Source organism: Pogona vitticeps, chromosome 1 (genome assembly GCF_051106095.1).
Source record: "Pogona vitticeps strain Pit_001003342236 chromosome 1, PviZW2.1, whole genome shotgun sequence".
In the NCBI taxonomy this organism is placed as follows: domain Eukaryota; kingdom Metazoa; phylum Chordata; class Lepidosauria; order Squamata; family Agamidae; genus Pogona; species Pogona vitticeps.
This window is the reverse complement of record NC_135783.1, coordinates 283,128,686-283,150,857: the sequence shown is the minus strand read 5'-3', so window position 1 is coordinate 283,150,857 and position 22,172 is coordinate 283,128,686. Positions and strand designations below refer to the sequence as shown.

The following is a 22,172-nucleotide window of genomic DNA, read 5'->3' as shown; positions in this document are numbered from 1 at the left end:
ACTGATTTCAACAAGAGTTCTAATGATTACAGTACCTACAGAGACCAATTCTTCAGGGTCAAAAATCTATCTCTACTGGATTACTAAACACATATGTAGAGACTCTTTCACCATGGGCATTTCAAAACCAAGTGGTAGATACATCTCCACCACTAACACTAGCAGAGAAGAGAAGATAATTTGAAATACTAAGCATCTTCCCACTGATTTCAACAAGAGTTCTAATGATTACAGTACCTACAGAGACCAATTCTTCAGGGTCAAAAACCTAACTCTACTAGATTACTAAACACATATGTAGAGACTCTTTCACCATGGGCATTTCAAAACCAAGAGCATAATACAAAATATTTCTGTCAATGGGTTTTTAAATTAAGCATTGGAGGGAAAAAATCTTATTGAAAGGTGTACTCTTTTTTGAGTTTTTTTTTCTTTATTTATTTCTAAAGAATGAAAAGACAATCGAACATTTTACAAATATTAAATACAAAACTATTCCCCACTTTTCTCCAAATCACACATATATACCTTTACACATCACCTTTTTAAAAAAATTGACCAACAATCTAAGTCTCTTTTCAAACCACGTCTCCATTTTATCGGCATATTTTAATAATGGCTTCCAGTTTTCCGTGAATTTACTATGGCTTATTTCGCCTCTATGTACTCTAACTTTATTCGTCATTTTTTCCATCAACAATGTATGCCATATTTTACTTGTGAATGCTTGCAGTGAGAGATCTTGGGCTTTTTTCCAATTTTTAGCTATTTCAGATCTTGCGGTGCCTATGAGATTTGCAATTAATTCTTTATATTGTAGTTTCTCATTTCCCCCCATGAATAATGAAAATAACAATAATGTTTCATTAATCTCTATTTTTTGATTAATCAGTGTTTCTATCCATTTAATTACCTCCAGCCAAAAAGTTTCTATTTTGGGGCAAGAGATCCACATATGTTCCAGAGTTCCCTTTTGACCGCAGTTCCTCCAACATTTATCAGATATATCTTTATTAATTCTGTGTAGTTTTGTAGGGCATAGATGCCATCGGTGCACTACCTTTAGAACCGTTTCTTTTGCACTTGCTGAAATAGATTTATATGGATATTTTTTTCCAGATTCCTGTCCAAGTTTCTTCAGGTATATTAATATTTAAATTTGTTTCCCAGACTGTTTTAGATCCTCCACCTTTTCCATATTCTTTTTCAATAATACTTTTATATATTAGTGAGGTTAATCCTTTCTTTTTATTTTTATCTTTTTGTATACAATATTGTTCGAATTCGGTTAATGTTCTTAGAAGGCCAGTTTTTTGTTGTAAGTGAGTAGCGAAACTTCTTATTTGTTTTATTTGTAGCCAATTGCTTTTTATTTGCTTTGTTTTCTCCTCTATTTGTCTGATAGTGAGTGGTTCCCCTGACTCGAATAAGTCATTAATTCTATATATTCCAATTTGCTTCCATTCCTTAAATTGTGCATATTTTTCTTTAGACTTAAAATCTGGGTGATCCATGAGGGGACATAAAGGGGATACTGGAGGGGCCAATGTTTTACTATGTTTTCTCCATATCCTTAATGTTTCAGAAATGAATGGGTTCTGTATTTGTTCTCCTTTTCCAATTGTTTTTGTAGTATAAATATACTTGTTTACTATGTCCATTTTCATTTCACTTTCCATTTTAACCCAGTCTGAATTTTTACAAGTCTCGTCAATTTGTATAAGTTTAATAATTTGGTTTATTTGCAAGAAAGGTGTACTCTTTTTAAGTGGAAGAAAAATGCAAGAAGTTGTAGTTCGAATGAGTTGGCAAGTTGCTTCTGATTTAAGTCTGTATGAATTTAAGACTCCTCAAATGTCCCATGAGAGCCAGAATGGTGCAGAATATACATTGTCAAACTAGGACTCAAGATATCTTGTTCAAATCCCCACGTAGCCATGGAAATTCATGGGGGGTATAGCAGTTGGGATAGCAGTCCTCGAAAAATCTCAAATATCTCAAAAAACGTATTAGGACTGACATAAATTGGAAACAAACGGACAGTACATAATTACATTAAATAAGTTCCTATCATGAATAGCCCTGCTCAGGTCTTGGAAACTCAAGGTTTTGCCTCTTTAACTGAGCGGATCCATCTTATGTTGAGCTTTCCATTATCCCTAGCATTATTATCCTTCCCAATGAGCCTTGTCTAATTGTTATTTTTCTAGTCAGTCATACACAGCTCTATTCAAAATTAGCGCCTTGAGTAACGTAACTATGCCCCATGTTTCCTTCACTTAACCCCTGAATTTCACAGAAAGGAAAGTAAAAGGTATGAAAGAGTTGTCACAAGTACAAAAACGTATCAAATAGTAAGAGAGACAGCCTGCCTAGTTTCTATTAATGATAAGTGTTCTTTGTCTATAAAGTTTCTCCAGTCTATTTCAGATAAAGGTCACTAAACAATGTGAGGTACAGCAGCAGTAAACTATTCTCAAATCTGATCTCCTGTTTCAAAACATTAAAATTTTTATTTCAGCTGAAATATTTGGTAGCATCCATTTTACTGAGACAAACTTCACTTTTAAAATACGATCTGTGAACTTTTGATACACAGAAGCTGGGTGTCTCTCAATCTGAACCAGAATTACTGTCAGCCTTCAACACACTGCTTTTTACTGCCTCTTAACAAAATATTCATTGAGTCAAGAAAAGGACACCACTGAAATAGGAATACTGATTGATGACAAACTAGAGGCCCACAAAACTTGCAAAATTCATTCATTTTATTAGGAAAAGCTTTTGTCTGGAACTACTAACCAGTGGCATTTTTAATACCAAGACATACGTATGACATACTGCCTAAGAAGTAGTTCTACTATGTTTAAGAAATGTATACCAAACCATACAAAATGTGCTACAATCTGTCTAAAATAGCTGATATGTAAAATCTGTCAGGGAATCTTGACTCGGAGGCAGCTACATTTCTGTTACTGCCTGAAAAGACGTGGGCACTAAAACCTTGATCCCAGAATGAAAATACTTACTCTCCCTTAAAATTTTAGAACTGCAGGGCTGGAATGGGCCCTATGAATCATCGAGTCCAACTCCTGTCAAAGAGGCATAGAGAATTGAACTTCCAACCTCTGGCTTTGTAGCCAGATGCCAACAACTAAACTATCTGACAGTTCACATAAGCCACATATGTCAGTGCTGGTACCACCATTAGACAGAGTAATAGAATATCCCAAATCTGGAAGAGATTTTAAGATACTATTAAGGTGCAGAAAATTAAATTTTAATTTGCTAGTAGATTTTTTTCCACTCTGGATTTTCTGCATGCATCAGAACATCTCAATCTGCCTCAGCATGTTATCGTCTCTACCATACTTTATCCCATGGCAGTCAAAAGAGCTACCTGCATCTTTGAGTGTGATATAAGTTTTTGTTTGTCTTATGTGAAGAATATACATGTGGTGCACATCGGAATTAGTATGAAGTTCATCCCTTCCAAACCTCATATCTATAACAAATATTTATAAATGAGAAAACTGCATCAGTAGCTCTCTATATCTACAATACCAATCAGGGAAGATAAACATCTTCCCCAGCTGTGCATATAAAGTATGCCTTAAAGCTAGAGTAGTTTATCTTCAACATGGTATACACCTACATTGTCACTTCCATTTAAAGAAGGATTTTTTCAGTCACCAAAACAGACTTGTTATATTGATTAATCTACAACTTCATCTAATCTAATCTAATCTGTGCTCTGGTCCTGTCCTCTGAAGATGCCGGCCACAGAGACTGGTGAAACGTTAGGAAGAACAAACTTCAGAACACGGCCAAAGAGCCCAAAAAACCCACAACAACCATTAGATCCTGGCTGTGAAAGCCTTCACGAATACAATATCACATTACTTTCCTCTCTACTACATTGTTGATACAACTCTGTCCCACAATTGTCTGAAGTTACAAATCTTGCCTAGTGGGAAACACTTGAACCTTTTGTTGTTCCTGAGCAGGAAGATACATCTCCCGTTGCTTCCAAAGAACAAAGATGCAAGAATCTATTTCATTTTTGCTAGGCCAGTAAAATAAAAACAACTCAACAGATAATACTCTACACTGAAGAGTTTCTGAAAGAAAGACCTGGAAAACAACTGGAACCAGGAAGCATTAGCAGTTGGAAGGGTTGCAAACCCATTCCACCCAGGGTGCCAAAACAATCCTGAAGAAATTAAGACTATCAGCTATCAGCTTAAAACAATTGAGAGACTGAAGCATCAGTTGTTGAGAAAGGAATTCTCTTTCAGTAGCCCACAATCCTGAACCAGGTTGGAAACAATTTATCTGCATCCCACGCAACTCAGTAACTCCACCCTGTTTTAATGAGAATACAATAATTTTATTCACAACATAACTTATAAAGTAAAAACATACTGGTGTGAAACAAATGCACTGGTGAAATCTTCCACTAAGTCCCCACTCTTGGAGGAAAGCAAAGACAGAACTAGATCGTTTTACCTACCATGCCTTGGGAATAGTTTGGAAAAAATCAGGAACAAATCAAGATGTCTGATTACTGGGCATTAAAAAAGCTTGTGGTTTCAAAAACCATTTTCAGAAAGAGATACTGTGGTTGTGTCATGATTTTTTTTTTTATCTTGTATACAACACACCTGCTTTGTCCCCAAAACCTGTTCTCTCTGAAGCCAGCACTGTAATGAGATGCAGGTTTTACCTGACCATCTGAGTTAAAGCAGATTGAAACAGGGTGGTTTGTTTACCAAGGAGGACTGGACCAAATGGCTAAAGCTATGCAACAGGATTTTGGCCTTTGTTTGCTTAAACTTCATTTTCATATATAAATTTACCACATGTGAAGTGAACTGGCAGCCTATGACATTCGCACACAATGTTAGGTCATGCAAGTATGACAAATGGATCACACTTGTAAATAAAACAAACCAGCTATGCTAAGACACTTTAACTTCAGGACTACAAAGTCACTGGATTCCTTATTCATGGAATTTTAGAGGGAGCCCAAAGAACATCATCTTCCATTTGTACTTGTCCCATGTTTCCTCACAGTTTTCCTATCTTTCCTGTTAAGGGAAATCATTTGGCGGGGGGGGGGGGCAGAATAACTTCAGTTAGTAAAGGCAGGCACCATCTATCTCAGAAATTTGTTGTTGTTGTTTAGTCGTTAAGTCATGTTTGACTCTTCGTGACCCCATGGACCAGAGCACACCAGGCCCTCCTGTCTTCCACTGACTCCCGGAGTTGGGTTAAATTCATGTTAGTATCTGAGAAATACCCATTGCCTATTCTACTGTTTCTCAAAACCACAAACAATCCTGCAGCAGCTTGAAAATGATTAAGTTTATTAAGGGGAAGAAAGATGTGAAACTATACTGTGCAAAATAATCAAAAGGACTTGGATACACAACAAAATTGTCAAAAAAATTATTTTACACCTTGTAAATCTAAGTGACATAAAGTTGTAAAATGTCCAGTCTGGTTCTTCATGGTGAAATTAAGCTCATGTGAACTTTTTGACAGTGTATAAACATTACATTCTACTCTCCAGGCAAATCTCTGTGTGTCTTTGAGGAGATTGTCGCCAGACAACATTTTGTAACATTCGTAAGTTGTATGTGTTTGTGAATTAATTCTCTGGCTGTATTTTGATTAGCACAGTCACAACACTTGTTCTGCTTGGAAATAATATGCCTACTAAGGCTGTAATATTGATTTTATGCTAGTAATCATAATACTGTATATACGATTTTTTCCTTAAAAGCACATTTTAAAAAACACATTTAAATAGAACTCAGAGTAGGTCTTAACCTTTAAGCAAAATAACTTCACATATTTCCAAGACAGGTCAGATAGCATGAAGAACTGAAAAGTACTTCGAATCATAAGCATTTGTTCCCTTGTTCTAGGTGTTTTAGTTCAGTGGTTCTTAACGTGGGCAATAATGCCCCCCAGGGGGCGATTTCATTTTTCAGGGGAGCGGTAGAACGAAAAGGGGCGGTGTGGGGGTGGTGGAACAGAAGGGGGGCGGTAGGGGGGTGCTGGAGCAAGCCAAACCTGCATTGTGGTTTGTTTTTAAGCCCTTTTAATATTTCTTTTTGCATCTTAAAATTCACTTATAATTAAATCATTAAATGTTACTGTTTTTTTGGGCATTTCATTTTCTTGCAATTGAATTTATTTTCAGGGGTCATTGGATTTAAGTGTCTTGAATAAATAAATAAATAAATAAATAAATAAATAAATAAATAAATAAATAAATAAATACATACATACATACATACATACATACATACATACATACATACATACATACATACATACATACATACATACATAAATAAATAAATAAATAAATAAATAAGATATCGCCGTGGGGAGGGGGGCAATGATAACTTCCTCAATGGCTCAAGGGGGGGTTTCTTTCAAAAAGGTTAAGAACCACTGTTCTAGTTCATATCTCAAAGCAATGCACATAAAATGTTCCCAAAAATATTTACTCCCAACATTCTGGTCTATTAGCTGATAATATTTTTCAAAGTGAGAACCACACATCGTTCACTCATCGTTCATCATAGATTCATACTAATCTATTATATTAACCAGCATAAAACTTATCGTCTTTATTAAAGTCAGTTATATACACTGCTAATCCTCTAGGGGAAAAAGCAGATCTAGCAATATGGGTGATCTCAATTTTCTTATCCAGTTAAAGATTCCCTACATGATATTTCGCTTATATAAGACACTTATCAATTTGGCATAGTATAAGACTCTTTGATATAATTGTGAAACTCATGCTTCTCCAGCTTTGTATCTCAAAGATATAGATAATTATTACTTCCTGCTATCTAGAGATATTTGTTAATAATAGGCTCTTAAATAATAGGCTCCATACGAACAGATTCTTATACCAGACATGGTTCTACTTTGTCATCCTTCATTATATCTTACTGCAACTGTTCTTAGTCTTGGCAAGCCAGATATTAACCACTCTCTAAAATACCTTTGACATAATAATTTTCACCACCATTTTCAAATTCAATAAAGCAGCATGTAAAAGTTAGGCATTCATCTCATAAACTGAACAGCCAATAACTGGAGAGGAAATGTAATCAAGTTCACATACTGTAAAAAGCTAAGTTATGCATTGAATCAATGGGTATTTAGTGAGCCAGTTCCTCTAGAAGTTTCATTGATTCAAGTAGACATACTCTGTTACTTACTATCCCCTTCACGGACTGTCATGGCGAAGGGGCTTGAGTAATTCAAAGAAGCTATGGGCTATGCCATGCAGGGACACCCAAGACGGACAGGTCATAATGGAGAGTTCTGACTAAATGCGATCCACATGAAGCAGGCACTGGCAAGCCACTCCAGTCTCTTTGCCAAAAAAATCCCATGACCAGAAACAAAAGGCTAAAAGATATGATGCTGGAAGATGGGCCTCTCAGGTCGGAAGGCATCCAACATGCTACTGAGGAAAAGCAGAAAACAAGTAGCTCCAGAGCTAATAAAGTGGTTGGGCCAAAGCCGAAAAGACGCTCAGCTGTGGACGCACCTGGAAGTGAATGGAAAGTCCGATGCTGCAAAGAAAAATACTGCATAGGAACCTGGAATGTAAGATCTATGAACCTTGGTAAGTTGGATGTGGTCAAACAGGAGATGGCAAGAATAAACATTGACATCCTGGGTGTCAGTGAACTAAAATGGATGGGAATGGGCGAATTAAATTCAGACGATTATCATATCTACTATTGTGGGCAAGAATCCTGTAGAAGAAATGGAGTAGTCTTCATAGTTAACAAAAGAGCAGGAAAAGCTGTAATGGAATATAATCTCAAAAATGATAGAATGATTTCAAAATGAATCCAAGGCAGACGTTTCAACATCACAGTAATCCAAGTTTATGCACCAACCTCCATTGCTGAGGAGAATGAAATTGACCAATTTTATGAAAGCTTACAACACCTTCTATAACTGACACCAAAGAAAGATGGGGACTGGAATGCTAAAGTAGGGAGTCAAGAGATAAAAAGAACAACAGGTTAAGCAGGGCAAGGGCTAATAGAGTTTTGTCAAGAGAACAAGCCGGTCATCACAAACACTCTTTCCAACAACACATGGACATCACCAGATGGGCAACATCGAAATCAGATTGATTATATTCTCTGCAGCCAAAGATGGAGAAGCTCTATACAGTCAGCAAAAACAAGACCTGGAGCTGATTGTGGCTCTGATCATCAGTTTCTCATAGCAAAATTCAAGCTTAAACTGAAGAGAGTAGGAAAAACCACTGGGCCACTCAGGTATAATCTAAACCAAATCCCCTATGAATACACATTGGAAGTGAAGAACAGAGTTCAGGAACTCAATTTGGTGGACAGAGTGCCTGAAGAACTGTGGATAGAGGCTCCTAACATTATACAGGAGGCAGCAACAAAAACCATCCCAAAGAAAAGGAAATACAGGAAAACAAAGTGGTTGTCCAATGAGGCCTTGTAAATAGCAGAGAAGAGAAACAAAATGCAGAGGAGATAGGGAAAGTTACAGAAAACTGAACACAACGTCCAAAGAATAACAAGGAGAGACAAGAGGGCCTTCTTAAATGAAAAGTACAAAGAAATAGAGGAAAATAATAGAAAGGCTAAAACCAGACATCTGTTCAAGAAAATTGGAGCTATTAAAGGAACATTTTGTGCAAAGATGGACATGAAAAAGGATAAAAATGGGAGTGACCTAACAAAAGCAGAAGACATCAAGAAGAGGTGGGAAGAATACACAGAGGAATTATACCAGAAAGATCTGGATGTCCCAGACAACCCAGATGGTGTGCTTGCTGACCTTGAGCCAGACATCCTGGAGAGTGAAGTCAAATGGGCCTAAGAAAGCATGGCTAACAACAAGGCCAGTGAAGGTGATAGCATTCCAGTCGAACTATTTGAAATCTTTAAAAATGATGCTGTTAAGGTGCTACACTCTATATGCCAGCAAGTTTGGAAAACTCAATAGTGGCCAGAGGACTGGAAAAGATCTGTCTACATCCCAATCCCAAAGAAAGGCAGTGCCAAAGAATGCTCCAACTACCGTACAATTGCACTCATTTCACATGCTAGGAAGGTTATGCTCAAAATCCTACAAGGTAGGCTTTAGCAGTATGTGGACCGAGAACTCCCAGAAGTACAAGCTGGATTTCGAAGGGGCACAGGAACAAGAGACCAAATTGCCAACATGCGCTGGATTGTGGAGAAAGCCAGAGAGTTCCAGAAAAACATCTATTTCTGCTTTATTGACTATGCAAAAGCCTTTGACTGTGTGGACCACAGCAAACTATGGCAAGTTCTTAAAGAAATGGGAGTGCCTGACCACCTTATCTATCTCCTGAGAAACCTATATGTGGGACAGGAAGCAACAGTTAGAACTGGATATGGAACAACTGATTGGTTCAAAACTGGCAATGGAGTGCAACAAGGCTGTATATTGTCCCCCAGCTTATTTAACTTATATGCAGAATACATTATGCGAAAGGCTGGACTGGAGGTATCCCAAGCCGGAATCAAGGTTGCCGGAAGAAATATCAACAACCTCAAATATGCAGATGATACCATTCCGATGGCAGAAAGTGAGGAGGACTTAAAGAACCTCTTGATGAAGGTAAGAGTGCAAAAATGGTCTGAAGCTCAACATCAAAAAAACTAACATCATGGCTACTGGTCTCATCGCCTCCTGTCAAATAGAAGGGGAAGATATGGAGGCAGTGACAGATTCTACTTTCTTGGGCTCCATGATCACTGCAGATGGTGACAGCAGCCACAAAATTAAAAGACATCCGCTTCTTGGGAGGAAAGAAATGACAAACCTAGACAGCATCTTAAAAAACAGAGACATCACCTTGCCAACAAAGGTCCGCATAGTCCAAGCTATGGTTTTTCCAGTAGTGATGTATGGAAGTTAGAGCTGGACCATAAAGAAAGCTGACCGCCAAAGAATTGATGCTTTTGAACTGTGGTGCTGGAGGAGGCTCTTGAGAGTCCCCTGAACTGCAAGGAGAACAAACCTATTAATTCTAAAGGAAATCAATCCTGAGTGCTCACTGGAAGGACAGATCCTGAAGCTGAGGCTCCAATACTTTGGCCATCTCATGAGAAGAGAAGACTCCATTGAAAAGACCCTGATGTGGGGAAAGTGTGAAGGCAAGAGAAGGGGACAACAGAGGATGAGAGATGGCTGGACAGTGTCATCGAAGCTACGAACATGAATCTGACTAAAGTGGAAGACAGGAGGGCCTGGCGTGCTCTGGTCCATAGTGTCACGAAGAGTCAGACATGACTTAACGACTAAACAACAACAACAAATTACTATGCTAAAGTCAGTCACAGAATAGGCCAATTTGAATCAACAGAACTGAGAGAAAAGCTGACTCACTACTGATACTGTAGTGTCATTTATTACATTAAGCTACAGGATTTACGCCAAATTTAGAATGCTATCTGAAAATCAACAAAGTTAGCTTGGCTATATCAATGGAAAGGGATTATCAATAAAAAATAAAGTTTCATTTTTTAAAATCATACAACCATGGAGTTGGAAGGGCCTTCAAATATAACGCCCTGTTCAAAGAATAAATCCAAATCAACAGACAGCTGACTAATTGTCTCTTGAATGCTTCCAGCATTAAAGCAGTCATCACCTCCGATTCTTTTTTTTCCACCAGCATACCGTTTAGGCTATAAATAAGAAATTGACATCTATGCCTTCTATAATTTTGTTAAATTATCATCTAAAACCTGCACCATACCAGAATGACTAATTTTAAAAACATGGTTAAAAAATTATGACCTAATTGCCTTCATAAATTTGTTCAAGGTTTGCTGCTATGACAATTATCCAGAAATCATGAACGAAACAGAAGTTTTATCTTATGCAAATAATGTATGAGGGAAATATTTACACACAAGGGAAGATGAACAGAAATCCCCCAAAAAAGACACTGGATTGCAAGAGAAACTGACTGACAATAATGTAAAAACATACAGACCTCTGATAGTAATCCAGCATAATCACTGCACAAAGAAATCAAGAGAAAAAATGATCTGTTGGCATAAAAGTTCTGGTTTTATTCTACACCCCAATTTTTAAACAATGGCCAAGATCCTCTTGCTTAAATTTATGTCAATGAAAGCTAGATGATATAATCATCCAGCACTAGTAAAATTTAAACAAATGGAATTTAAAAAATTAAGAAAATCGAAAGCTCCCTATGTTCCCCTTTAAAGTTCTGAGGCTCCCTAGAGCAGAGGTCCACAACTTCTGGTCCACGGCCCGGAGCCAGTCTGTGGGCTTGCTGGAACCGGTCTGCGGAGATGGATCTCTGCCCCGACCCGCCCGCATGGTGAGCTTGTCGCACTCATGGGGGACATGTCATGCTCGTGGGGGTATCGTGCTCGTGGGGGGGTGACGTGCTCATGCAAGGACCATGTCGTGCTTGCGGGAGGCATGTTGCACTCACACACGGGTGTGTTGCAGTCACACACGTGCGCGCAAACACAACCTCCCCGCGAGTGCGCCCCCGCCCCCCGCCCCCCGCACACAGAGCCCGCCCCCTCAACCGGTCCGCGGCCCCAAAAACGCTGGGGACTGCTGCCCTAGAGCATGTTTTTGGTCTGAAGAAGCCCTTGGGAGCCTTTGGACAGGGAACAGGTTTGCTGCCAAAGAACTGGAGGGTATATTTTGCGAGTAGAGGCTCCTCCAGGGCAAAAGGAAGTTTTGGAGACCCTCTGAACCTGAAAAGAGAGGAGACAGGAAGTTTTCAATAAATTTAAATTAAATTTTACCAGCTCCAGTGATGATATCATCCAATAATGTAAATTTATATCAATAGATATTCATTGTTTTTTTAAGTTAGTTTCAGCAGATTTTTCAAGAAAGATTACAAAAGCTTTTGCAGAATAAAATATATACTTGAATTAGAAATGTGAATTGGAGTCATGGGTGATTAATGTGATCAGTTGCATATGCAGTGCTGCTGCAGGAGTCTCTGGCAAACTCGTTAAAACTGCAGTACTGCCTTCATAAACTTGTTAAGGGTTGACTTTGCTCATGACCTGAGTTTGATTCCAATGGGCTCAGGTAGCCAGCTCAAGGTTGACTCAGTCTTCCATCCTTCTGAGTTCAGTATATTGAGTGCCCAGCCTTGTGGGGCTTGGGGCAATGTGTAGCTTGCATAATTAAACTATAAACCATCCAGAAAAGTGCTGTAAATACTAATGGGCAGTATATAAGCAGCATACTTTGTTCCTCTGCCAGTGTTGTAGTGTATCATCAGCTCTGCAGCAGTAGCTTTAAAACTAAAAAGTAGGAAAGTGCAAAATGGTGGACTTCATGAAGGCCCAAACATTAGGGATATGAGAGGGGACCTGAAGATTAAGCTATGTATGAAGTTTCTTCCAAACTTCGAATTTCTTTGTAGAAATATGATGTAAAATTAAAATTGGTTTCAAATTTAAAGGGCCAATGAGACATTGCTGACATTATAATACATATGAACAACTGTCAAGAGTTGCAGAAACTTAACTTTTTAAATCAAGTTTAATTCTTAACACTTTCTGCTTGGGAAAAAAAAGCTAAATTACACAAGTTTCTTGTTATAACAGCTTCAAGCTTACCAGATGTTTGAGGGAAACACTCAAAATGCTGATTATTACATCTGAACCATTATATGACTGAGGTCCTGCTATCTGACCTGCTATCATATATTTCCCCAGAAAAAGTCTTCCTGGATTTCAAGATCTTCAGAGAGGCCCTTCTCTCAGTTTTACCATTCTCACAGACATGCAGTTTCTTTCAACAGGGCTTTGATCTCAGAAGTAAATAATCTACTATATTATATCAATTTTTAAAGAATCAGTAATCAATAATTAGTAGCTTTCCACATATTTTCATGAGCATGCTGCAGATTATGTGAATGACATGTAAACTATTTAAAAGAATTATAGCTTTCAAATAAATCAGGCCAGATCACATTGTTATCAAAGATCGCATTACAAAAGCTAAATTTACTCCAAATTCATCTGAAAAGCCATGGGACAAAGAGTTACAAAAAGTGATATATGTGTGCGTTCTAAGGAACACGCTAACTGCATCTCAGATGGCACAAGGCTAACAACCTTTGGGACAAATGTATGCTTCTAACACACCTTGTCAATGTAGAAAGGCATTCCAAGGGCAATTCTATTGCTGCTCTGTGTCTCTTAAATTCAAAAAATTATCTTGGTATCTATTAAGAAACAAGCACTGGTTGTTTTGCCTTAGAGGAGACAAATGAACTGAAACATATTTTCAATAACGTTATATTAAACGTTACAGAAGTCACGAAATATTATTCTTGACAGGAAAACAACTTTTCTGGCTTCAGAACCTCATCTCTTCACAACCAAGGATAAACTTTAATGCAGTCAATTTGACCATAGCAACTCCATTCAGCCATTATGGTTTCTTCCACAAATCGAAGGGCCTTCTTTTTTGCTAAAGTGAGTCCAAGACACCAGATGAAGGCAGAAGTGAAAGGGATATTTTTCATTGAATTCATGTCTTTGGGATATAGCCTCCACAGCTGCCTTCCGTACTGTTCTTGAGTCTGGAACAGTTTTGCATGGGTTTAGGGGGTTGGAGAAGAGAAAATGTGTCATTAACAATTACCTCCACTCAATTCTGGATGCCATCCTATACCTTCAAGACCTGGGAAAGCTGAAGAAATAAATGTATTGACATCTAAAGCAGGCTGACCTGTCCTTCAGTGACTTGCAAATGAAAACTGTAAAAACAGCCTGCATTGTACAAACACACTATTTTTAATGGGCATTTTGCTACGCAGTTTGTTCTGAAATTACTATTGTAGATACTGATGGAAAATTTACTTTTAAAAAAAATCAAGTATGTTTTCATTTCAAACAAACCTATCAAGCTGTACATTTGGTAAACATACATATATAGCTGGATTTGTTTACAGTGTCCTACTGTTCAAGCAACAGGAGTCTCTGAAATTTTCAGTATGTTTTTTTGTTTTGTTTTATTCTTTGTCTCTTCATCAGCACTATTTGACAAGTTTAATGTTCTGAACTCCAAATATATCAGAGCTGTCAAACTGTATTGCTACAAAATGCAACACTGATGATCAGCAACAAGTTGTCACTGAGCTAGATAAGTTTTCTAAAAACTGATTGTGCACTTTCACGAAGGAAGATTTATTGTCTTTTAATATTCAGTACAGCAATAGTTCAGACTGCTCAGAAATACTCAAAGTCATAAAAAAAAAAGGAATGGTGTAGAATAGGGATCCCCAACCCCTATTCTGCAGCCCAGTGCCAGTCCATGGCCTGGGCCAGACCAGGCCACGGAGACAGATCTCCCACCCCCTTGCACGTAATTCCCCCCACTGCCCCCTTCACACATGCACACAAATGTGCGTGAGCGCCCCCACCCCTTTGCGAGTGCATGCGAGTGCCTCCGAGCGCCCCCTGCCCTTCGCACATGCACACAAGCACCCCCCGCTCATTTGTGCATGCGTGTGTATGTGCATACCCATGCAAGCATGTGCGTGACCACACAAGCATGCACCCACTCCTTTGCGCATGTGTGCGAGCGGGGGGGCGTGCCCTGCATTCCCCAACCAGTCTGTGGATTTTAAAAGGTTGGTGACCACTGGTGTAGATCACCCATCCCCAACCTGGAACCTTTGAATGGTTTTGTACTGTAATTCTCATCATTCTTGACCAACGGCAATGCTGCCTGGATCTGAAGGAAGCTGAAGTCCAAAACACCTGGAGACCACCAAGATGGAGAAGGCTGACAGAGATACCATAGATCTCTTAGTGCTGTTTTACTGCAGAATTTTCAAGCCAAACCAGAATGGTACATCCCAAAATTGAAATGAAACATATTTTAAAATCTGAATTAAGAAATGAGTCCTTTTACATGTTACTCATGCAACAACAGGCTGGGATACTATTTTCAATTATACCCAGTTGCTGAAATTGCTGACAATCTTATTTTCCAGAAGGTAGACAAAGTGACAAAGGAATCAGCTATTTTGTATCTTATCTTCACCAACAGAAATCTGATCGACAAGCTGAAAATAGTGGAAACCTTGGGTACTAGTGACAACACCCTTTTGCAAGCCACTATAATGAGGAAAGGGGAAACTGAGGGTAATACAAGTTGCACTCTAAGAAAGCCAATTTCAGTAATCTTGAAGACATATTCAGTAAGGTCCATGGTTAGAAATCATCTGAGAGAAGGTTGTTCACAATGGGTGGAAGATTCTTAAAGATTAAATATTGGAGGCACCATTACAAACAATTTAAATGAAGAGAGGAAGTGGAAGAAGAGCGGAAGAATGCCAGATGATTGCACACAGTGCTTTCAGATTAATTAAATTTTAGAACAGCATGTACGGGAAATGGAATATCATAGTAATACCAGACAAATCTTGCTAGTATTACAAGCTTATTTGCGACTAGATTTCTGCAAGTCAAGCTGGCAAAATGTGGGATATGCAATCTGCTACTGTTAGGTAGGTTTGCAGCAGTAGTCACCAGTGGTTCCTTGTCACACTGAAGAGAACTGACAAATAAGGCACTTGGGTTCCTGCTCAACACTGTGCAACATCTTTATAATAACTTAGATAAAGAACTGGAGGGGATGCTCCTCAGGTGTGTGAATCATACCAAACAAGGAGAGGCTGCTATTACAGAATCAGGATTCAAGATGATTTTAAAGAACTAGTGTACTGAGCCAAAATAAACAAAATAAGTTTCAGCAGGTATAAATGTAAAACCCTCTATTCATGCAGGAAAAATCTGAAGTACAAATATTAGACAAATGACACCTATATGTGGGGTGGCAGGAGGGGAGAATCTAGGTGTTTTAGCAGATTACAGATAAATGTGAGTCAGCAATGCAAGTCAGCTGCAAAAAAATAATAATGATGCAATTCATGGTGTCAATAGTAATGTCACAGTCAGGGTGAGTAACTGTTCTACTCTATTCAGCTTTGGTCAGACCTCATCATTAGAGCCCAGTTCTGAGAACCACAGACTACAAAAGATACCAACATCTCCAAAGCACAGCAACCAAGATGGCAACAGGTCTGGAAAGAAAACCCAATAAGGAATAGCTGAGGAAGCTGATTATATTTAGTCTATGAATGAGAAAACTGAGAGGTGATAAGACAGACATCTTCAAATGCATGAGAGACTATCTTCTGAAAACTGGAACAAGCTTCTCCAGAAAGAAGGACCAAAACGGTGAGTTCAATGTACAACAATGGCCATTTCAACAAAACATCAAGAATTTCCTGACAGTAAGAACTGTACAGTAATGAAAAAGATTATTTTGTTAATGACAGACTCTTCTGTATTGCAAACTTTTAAAGAGATACGATGAGACTGTCTATCAGGAATGCTATAATTATGAACCTCTCACATCAGCAAGTGATTGGTCTTGATAGCCCTCTGTGTCTTTTCCAACTCTACCTTTCTGATTCTATGCCACTGAGGTGCTCACACCCTCCCTGCCTGTATGTGCTACCTGTCAAACCACCACCATCAAATCACATTAAGCTTTAAATTGTCATTTAAACCTGTGAACAAGAACTTCTTCTCTTGGAGAACACCTGACACCAATCCAAGCAAACAGATGGTGTTCTATTTCACACTGCTGGTAAAGTCACAACAAAGGACTGACTTCACACTGCCTTTAAAAAAAAGCAGTACTGGTGAAACACACAGCTTTGTCTACTGTGGTGACATTACACAAACTATGTATCATACCACTGATGAACAGTATACATGTGAATGATTGCTTGTGACTACTATTTATCAGGGAATAAGCAAAAATTGTAAACTACAAACAAGTTTATTTTCTTAAAAAATAAATGTTTATTATTTAAATAAAGTTTATTTTCTTAATGTATACATGTAAAACCTTCTTAAGAAAATAACCTTGTTCATTTAAAAAGTGGTTTGGGAAACTCCCTCTCTTTGGGGGGGGGGTGACTCTCACTGCGAAGAGTGAGGTTTGCAGTTTGGGAGTTCATCTGGATCTGGCGCTCGCCATGGAAACCCAGGTGGCATCAGTGGTCCGCTCCACCTACTTCCATCTGTGGCGGATTGCCCAGCTGTGTCCCTATTTTGATGTTGGGGCAAACACCACTTTGGTCCATGTGCTTGTAATCTCAAGATTAGACCACTGCAATGCGCTTTACGTGGGGCTACCTTTGAGATTGATGCTAAGGCTTCAAATGGTGCAGAATACGGCGGCCAGACTTCTTAGTGGGACAAGAAAACCTCAACATATTTCCCCCGCTCTGGCTGCTTTGCATTGGCTGCCCGTTCATTTCCGCATTGATTTCAAAGTATTAATGATGACATATAAAGCCCTAAACGGTTTAGGACCTTGATATATAGTGGAACGCCTCCTCCCACCTAGATCTACCTGAATCACTTGCTCTAGTCAAGATGGGCGGGAGTTCCTGGCAGTGGCCCCTCGCCTTTGGAACAGTCTCCCCTCCGAGATCTGCCTGGCTCCCTCACTCGGTGTTTTTAGAGCCAACTTAAGACCAGCTCTTTAGGCAGGCCTCCCCTCCCGTCCCCACTTGATTTTTGTTTTCCATCTTGAATGACACCATTATTGCTGTTTTAAATTGTCATTTTAACTTATTATATTGCTTTGACTATTTTTATTGTAAGTTGCCCAGAATAGACGTAGTCTAAATGGGCGGGGTATAAATTTAATTAATAAATATATAAATTGGTAAAACAGTTTTTACAACACAGAGACACAAAAGCAGTATGGAATATTGAGGCCGTACAGAAAAGGTATTCATGAAGTATCTTCACATGCATGCTGCCGTGTTTCCCTGAAAATAAGACAGGGTCTTATATTAATTGTTGCTCCAAAAAAGAGAGAAAAAAACGCATTAGGGCTTATTTTCATGTATCTACATTTATTCAAATACAGTCATGTCATCTTCTGGTTCCTGCACAATGGTAGAGGGTGGGGTTTCACTTAACAGGGGCTTATTTTCAGGGTAGGGCTTATATCATGATCATGCTGAAAAATGATGCTAGGGCTTATTTTCAGGTTAGGTCTTATTTTCAGGGAAACAGGGTTTGTAACAAGTCATGATGGGAAGTGTGATTGATTGTGTAACTGATGCAACCAACGACGTAATACCTAGCACAATAATACCTAGCATAGTTCCACAAGTGTAACTTTTTGCCACGTTGAACAGATTTCAGCCAATATATATATTCACCAGAAAGTCAACTGCCTTTTTGAAAAAGTCAACAAAATCTGTTTTTTTATTTAGGCTGCACTTAAAATAAACAATAACTACTACTATTAAAATAAACATTTCAGAGTTTTCTAAAATAATAAAACAAGACATCAACCTGGCATCGTATCTGAAATTAAGAACCAATATATGTTATGATGCAGCACACTAAACCCCATATGAATTCCACATTGGTCTTTTTAATCACAAAGTTGCTACTACAGGATGGTCCGCACACCCACAGCAACTTATACCAGTATCATCTATATACTAAGACAGGGTCTTATATTAATTTTTGCTCCAAAAATGCATTAGGGCTTATTATCAGGTGATTTTTTTTTCCATGTACAACAATCTATATTTATTCTAATAGTCATGTCACCTTCTGGTTGTTGCACAATGCTGCACAATGGTGGAAGACAAGGCTTCACTTAACTGGGGCTTATTTTTGGGGTAGGGCTTCTATTACAAGGATTCTGAAAAATCATACTAGGCCTTATTTTCAGGTTAGGTCTTATTTTCAGGGAAACAGGCTATCTTTTTGTAGCAACAGTACCACTATTATACAACCATATTCTCGAGCAAAATTATGGAGAGGAGACAAATCACTGAGCTTTAGTAAAGATGAAGGGAATGAAACTTCCTGCCATAAGAAGTTTTACTAGCCACTCCCAGAATTATTGCTTATTTTTTATAATGTGCACATAAAGGGAACCTGTAAAATTCTAAATGCCACTGCAGTGTGACCCATATGGTTTGCAGTTCTGCACATGAATCTCCCATCCATTTGATGTATTCCAATGGTGAACAAAAGTATAAACATGAGAAGATGCTATACTGGCTAGAATCACATTACATATGTTTTTACTGCCATATTGTTAATGAGTAGCAATTTGCTGGCAAGGTTTATGTTATTTCTTTTACATAAGTAAGTATAAATCAGGAACAGGATTCCAGCCACTATGTCAGTCATTACACTCTGTCACGTGAGCAATGGCAATGGCTTTTTCAGCATTTCCATATATGCCAAATTCGCATTGGGAATTTTATACTAACTTAAGTAAAACTGTAGTGGTTAATTACCAGTCATTAACTAATTGTTGCTCCTATTCTTAATCATATGCCAGACGTATAACTTGTCATGTGACAAGGAAAACATGTGGCAGCTCATTAATTGGTTGCAATTTGTATAATTTATACAGTTAAACATATGCCAGTATAAATTCACAATAGGGTTCATGCTAATATGAAAAAGTCTTACTGAACATATGCATGACTTCAATTTACACAAATGTAAACCACTTTTATTGAACCACTGAGAAACTAAACAAATAGGAAGCTTCTGTAGATTGAATCCACTTCTTCAGGCTAAGTACACCTCCTTCGTGGATGGCGCACAAAATTGTAGACAAGAACCCTGATTTTGAAGGTCTTCCAATGCACTTCAGTTTCAAAATGTAAAGAGATTTTATTCAGCACTGATAAAATGTCTACTTAAGGGTTGATGCTCTCCAAATATCTTATACTTGTTGACAGGTGGGTTTGAAACTGGCAGAAAACATGACCTTTGACCCGTCCTGTATTTTCTTTTCAGAGTTGATTACTCCTGCATTTTTACCAAAAAAGTTTTTATTGATAAAAAGTATCTCCAAAAAAGTTAAGTTTACTGACTACTTTTTATGAATAAGCATGCCCTCTCTACCAAGCAAGACACTTTTCTTGTCAGTTGCATGTGAAAGAGGACTAGGAGGGATGAAATAACCTAAAACAAAAACTCTTCACATTATCAGACTGACTGATACTCTGGTGGCCTGGCCTTTCAAGTCTCTCCAGCAACACACACCTACAGAAATGAACATTACAGCTAAAACTCCATGGAAAAGCAAATACCAACATCACCACAGACACCAAAACTGACACACTTCAGCAGCAAAAGATCCTGTGTCTATTTCTATAAAAACAAAACAGGATTACCACCTAAAGAAAAGTGTGTACAGCTGTGTTTACACCACAGGCCAAGAGGTGAAGAAGGCTGACACACAAAAAAGGAACTAGGGTTGAATTTAGCCCCACGTGGGCTTTTTCACGGCCAAAGGGGTGGGGTGGGTGGACTCACTTCCTACTCTGGAATGCTTCAGGGGCAGGGAAGGGGGGGGGGAGAAGGATTATTTTGCAAGCCCGTATAAAATGTCCCCTGCAAAAAGCTCTCCCTTTCCCCCACTACAGGGGTGAGCGTTTGTCAAAACAAAACAACAACTGGGCTGTGCGAAGCGACAGAAACTGTGAACCACTTTTCGAAACGCTCCATGAGCGGCCCCCACGACCTAATAATAACGCTTCGGAGGGGGCAGAGGCGGCAAATGCCAACCCGCTGCCACAGAGCCTGACCAGCTCTTTGACCAGCCTGTGTCTCAGCCCGGGAGAGGAGGGTGATTAACGCAACACACAAACACACAGAAAGAGAGAGAGAGGCGCTTAGGGCAAGTACTAGAGAAGTGCAACAAATCAACGGGGCCGCCTCAGCCGAGACCCAAAACAAAGGGAACTCAGCGTTGTAGGAGGATCTCCTCCCCCCATCTTACGAACTAGGGAGTATGCTGCTCCCCCTCTAAAGACCCCAAACTCTCGCTTCTGGAGCGCCAAGCCCGTGCCTCCGCCTCCTCTCCCTTCCCTGAAGCGGAGGGGGGCGTGCGCCACCGGTGCCGCCACAGGCTCCTTCCAGCCCGAAGCAGGCGAGGCCCGTCCCAACGTGTGTGCCGTGGGTGACTTTCCTTCTCTCGCCACCCCTGCAAGGCTCGTTTCGCCCCCTCTCCTCGACCTCTCTTCCCAGCGCCCGAGCAAGACCCTCTTTCCCGCTCGCCACCCCCGCCGGCCCCTCGTCCCGTGCCCTCCGTTCCTGTCCCTCCGCTCTCCTGGCCTGGCGGCCGCCGCCGCCACTGCCACTCACCCGCAGAGCCCAGCAGCAGCCCCAGCAACAGCCACATTTCCCAGGCGTGACGGCCGCTCCTCAAAAGTTTGGGGGGGCTCTCTCCAGCGCCTCCGCCTCTCGGCCGGAGCCCGGCCCAGGCCCAACCACTCTGTGCAGGAGGAGGAGGAGGAGGGCGGGAGGAGGGCCGGGGGAAGCTTGTTCCCTCCCTCCCTCCTTCCCTCCCGGCCAGCCTGACCCTCACGCCCAGCTAGCCGCCAGTTCTCCTTCAGGCACCCCCTCCCCGAGCCATGCGCGGCTGGGCGGGCTGCCATTGTACCCGCCCTGGCGGCGCCCTGGAGCCCCAGGTGGCTGCTCCGCCCAGCCTCGAGGTTCCCCCCAATTTCCCGGCCGCCAAATGGCTGCTTGTCAGCCTCGCATGGCCAGAAGCCGTGGCGGCGGCGTCCCTGCCGGCTGCGTCCGCGGGGAAGGGGGTCCCAGGTCGTGGGCGCTTGTCCTCCCTGGGCGCTTGTCCTCTCCCCGCACCGCTCTCTCTGGGAAGAGGAAGGCCCTCTGGAAGTTGGGTGAATGGCTGACTGCGTGTAAGATCGGGCTCAGGAGCTGCCCGATTCGCCTTGCAGTGTGATCTGTGGAAATAAAAAGACACTTAAGGCAGCGTTTATACTCTTCTCCGGAGAGTATAAACCCGAACAGCGTTGCTTTGGAGAGAGTCCTTAATTACGGTCCGTAGGATTTATGGGAAAACTGCATTGGAACGGTTGAAGGAACAGGAGTGATCAAAGGCCATAAAATCAGTTTTCTTTTTTATGAGCAGTGCCCTGCCACATGTTAAATCTTGCTCTGTTTTCACTACATGCAATAAGGAATCACAGTTACCCTAGGATTTTA

At 40.1% G+C, this 22,172-nt stretch overlaps 1 protein-coding gene across 2 annotated transcripts in view; it reads right to left on the bottom strand.

Moving 5' to 3' along the window:
• The window catches only part of LDLRAD3 (low density lipoprotein receptor class A domain containing 3), a 204,357-nt gene extending 182,569 nt beyond the window's left edge, over positions 1 to 21,788 (bottom strand). Inside the window, exon 1 of one of the 2 annotated variants that reach the window (XM_072985951.2) lies at positions 21,306 to 21,788. In XM_072985951.2, coding sequence (XP_072842052.1) covers positions 21,306 to 21,342 — 37 coding nt within the window. In that variant the 5' untranslated portion in view covers positions 21,343 to 21,788. The remainder of the gene's footprint in view (positions 1 to 21,305) is intronic. The other variant, XM_020814118.3, reaches the window with a different exon arrangement.
• Between the last annotated feature and the right edge of the window lie 384 nt (positions 21,789 to 22,172).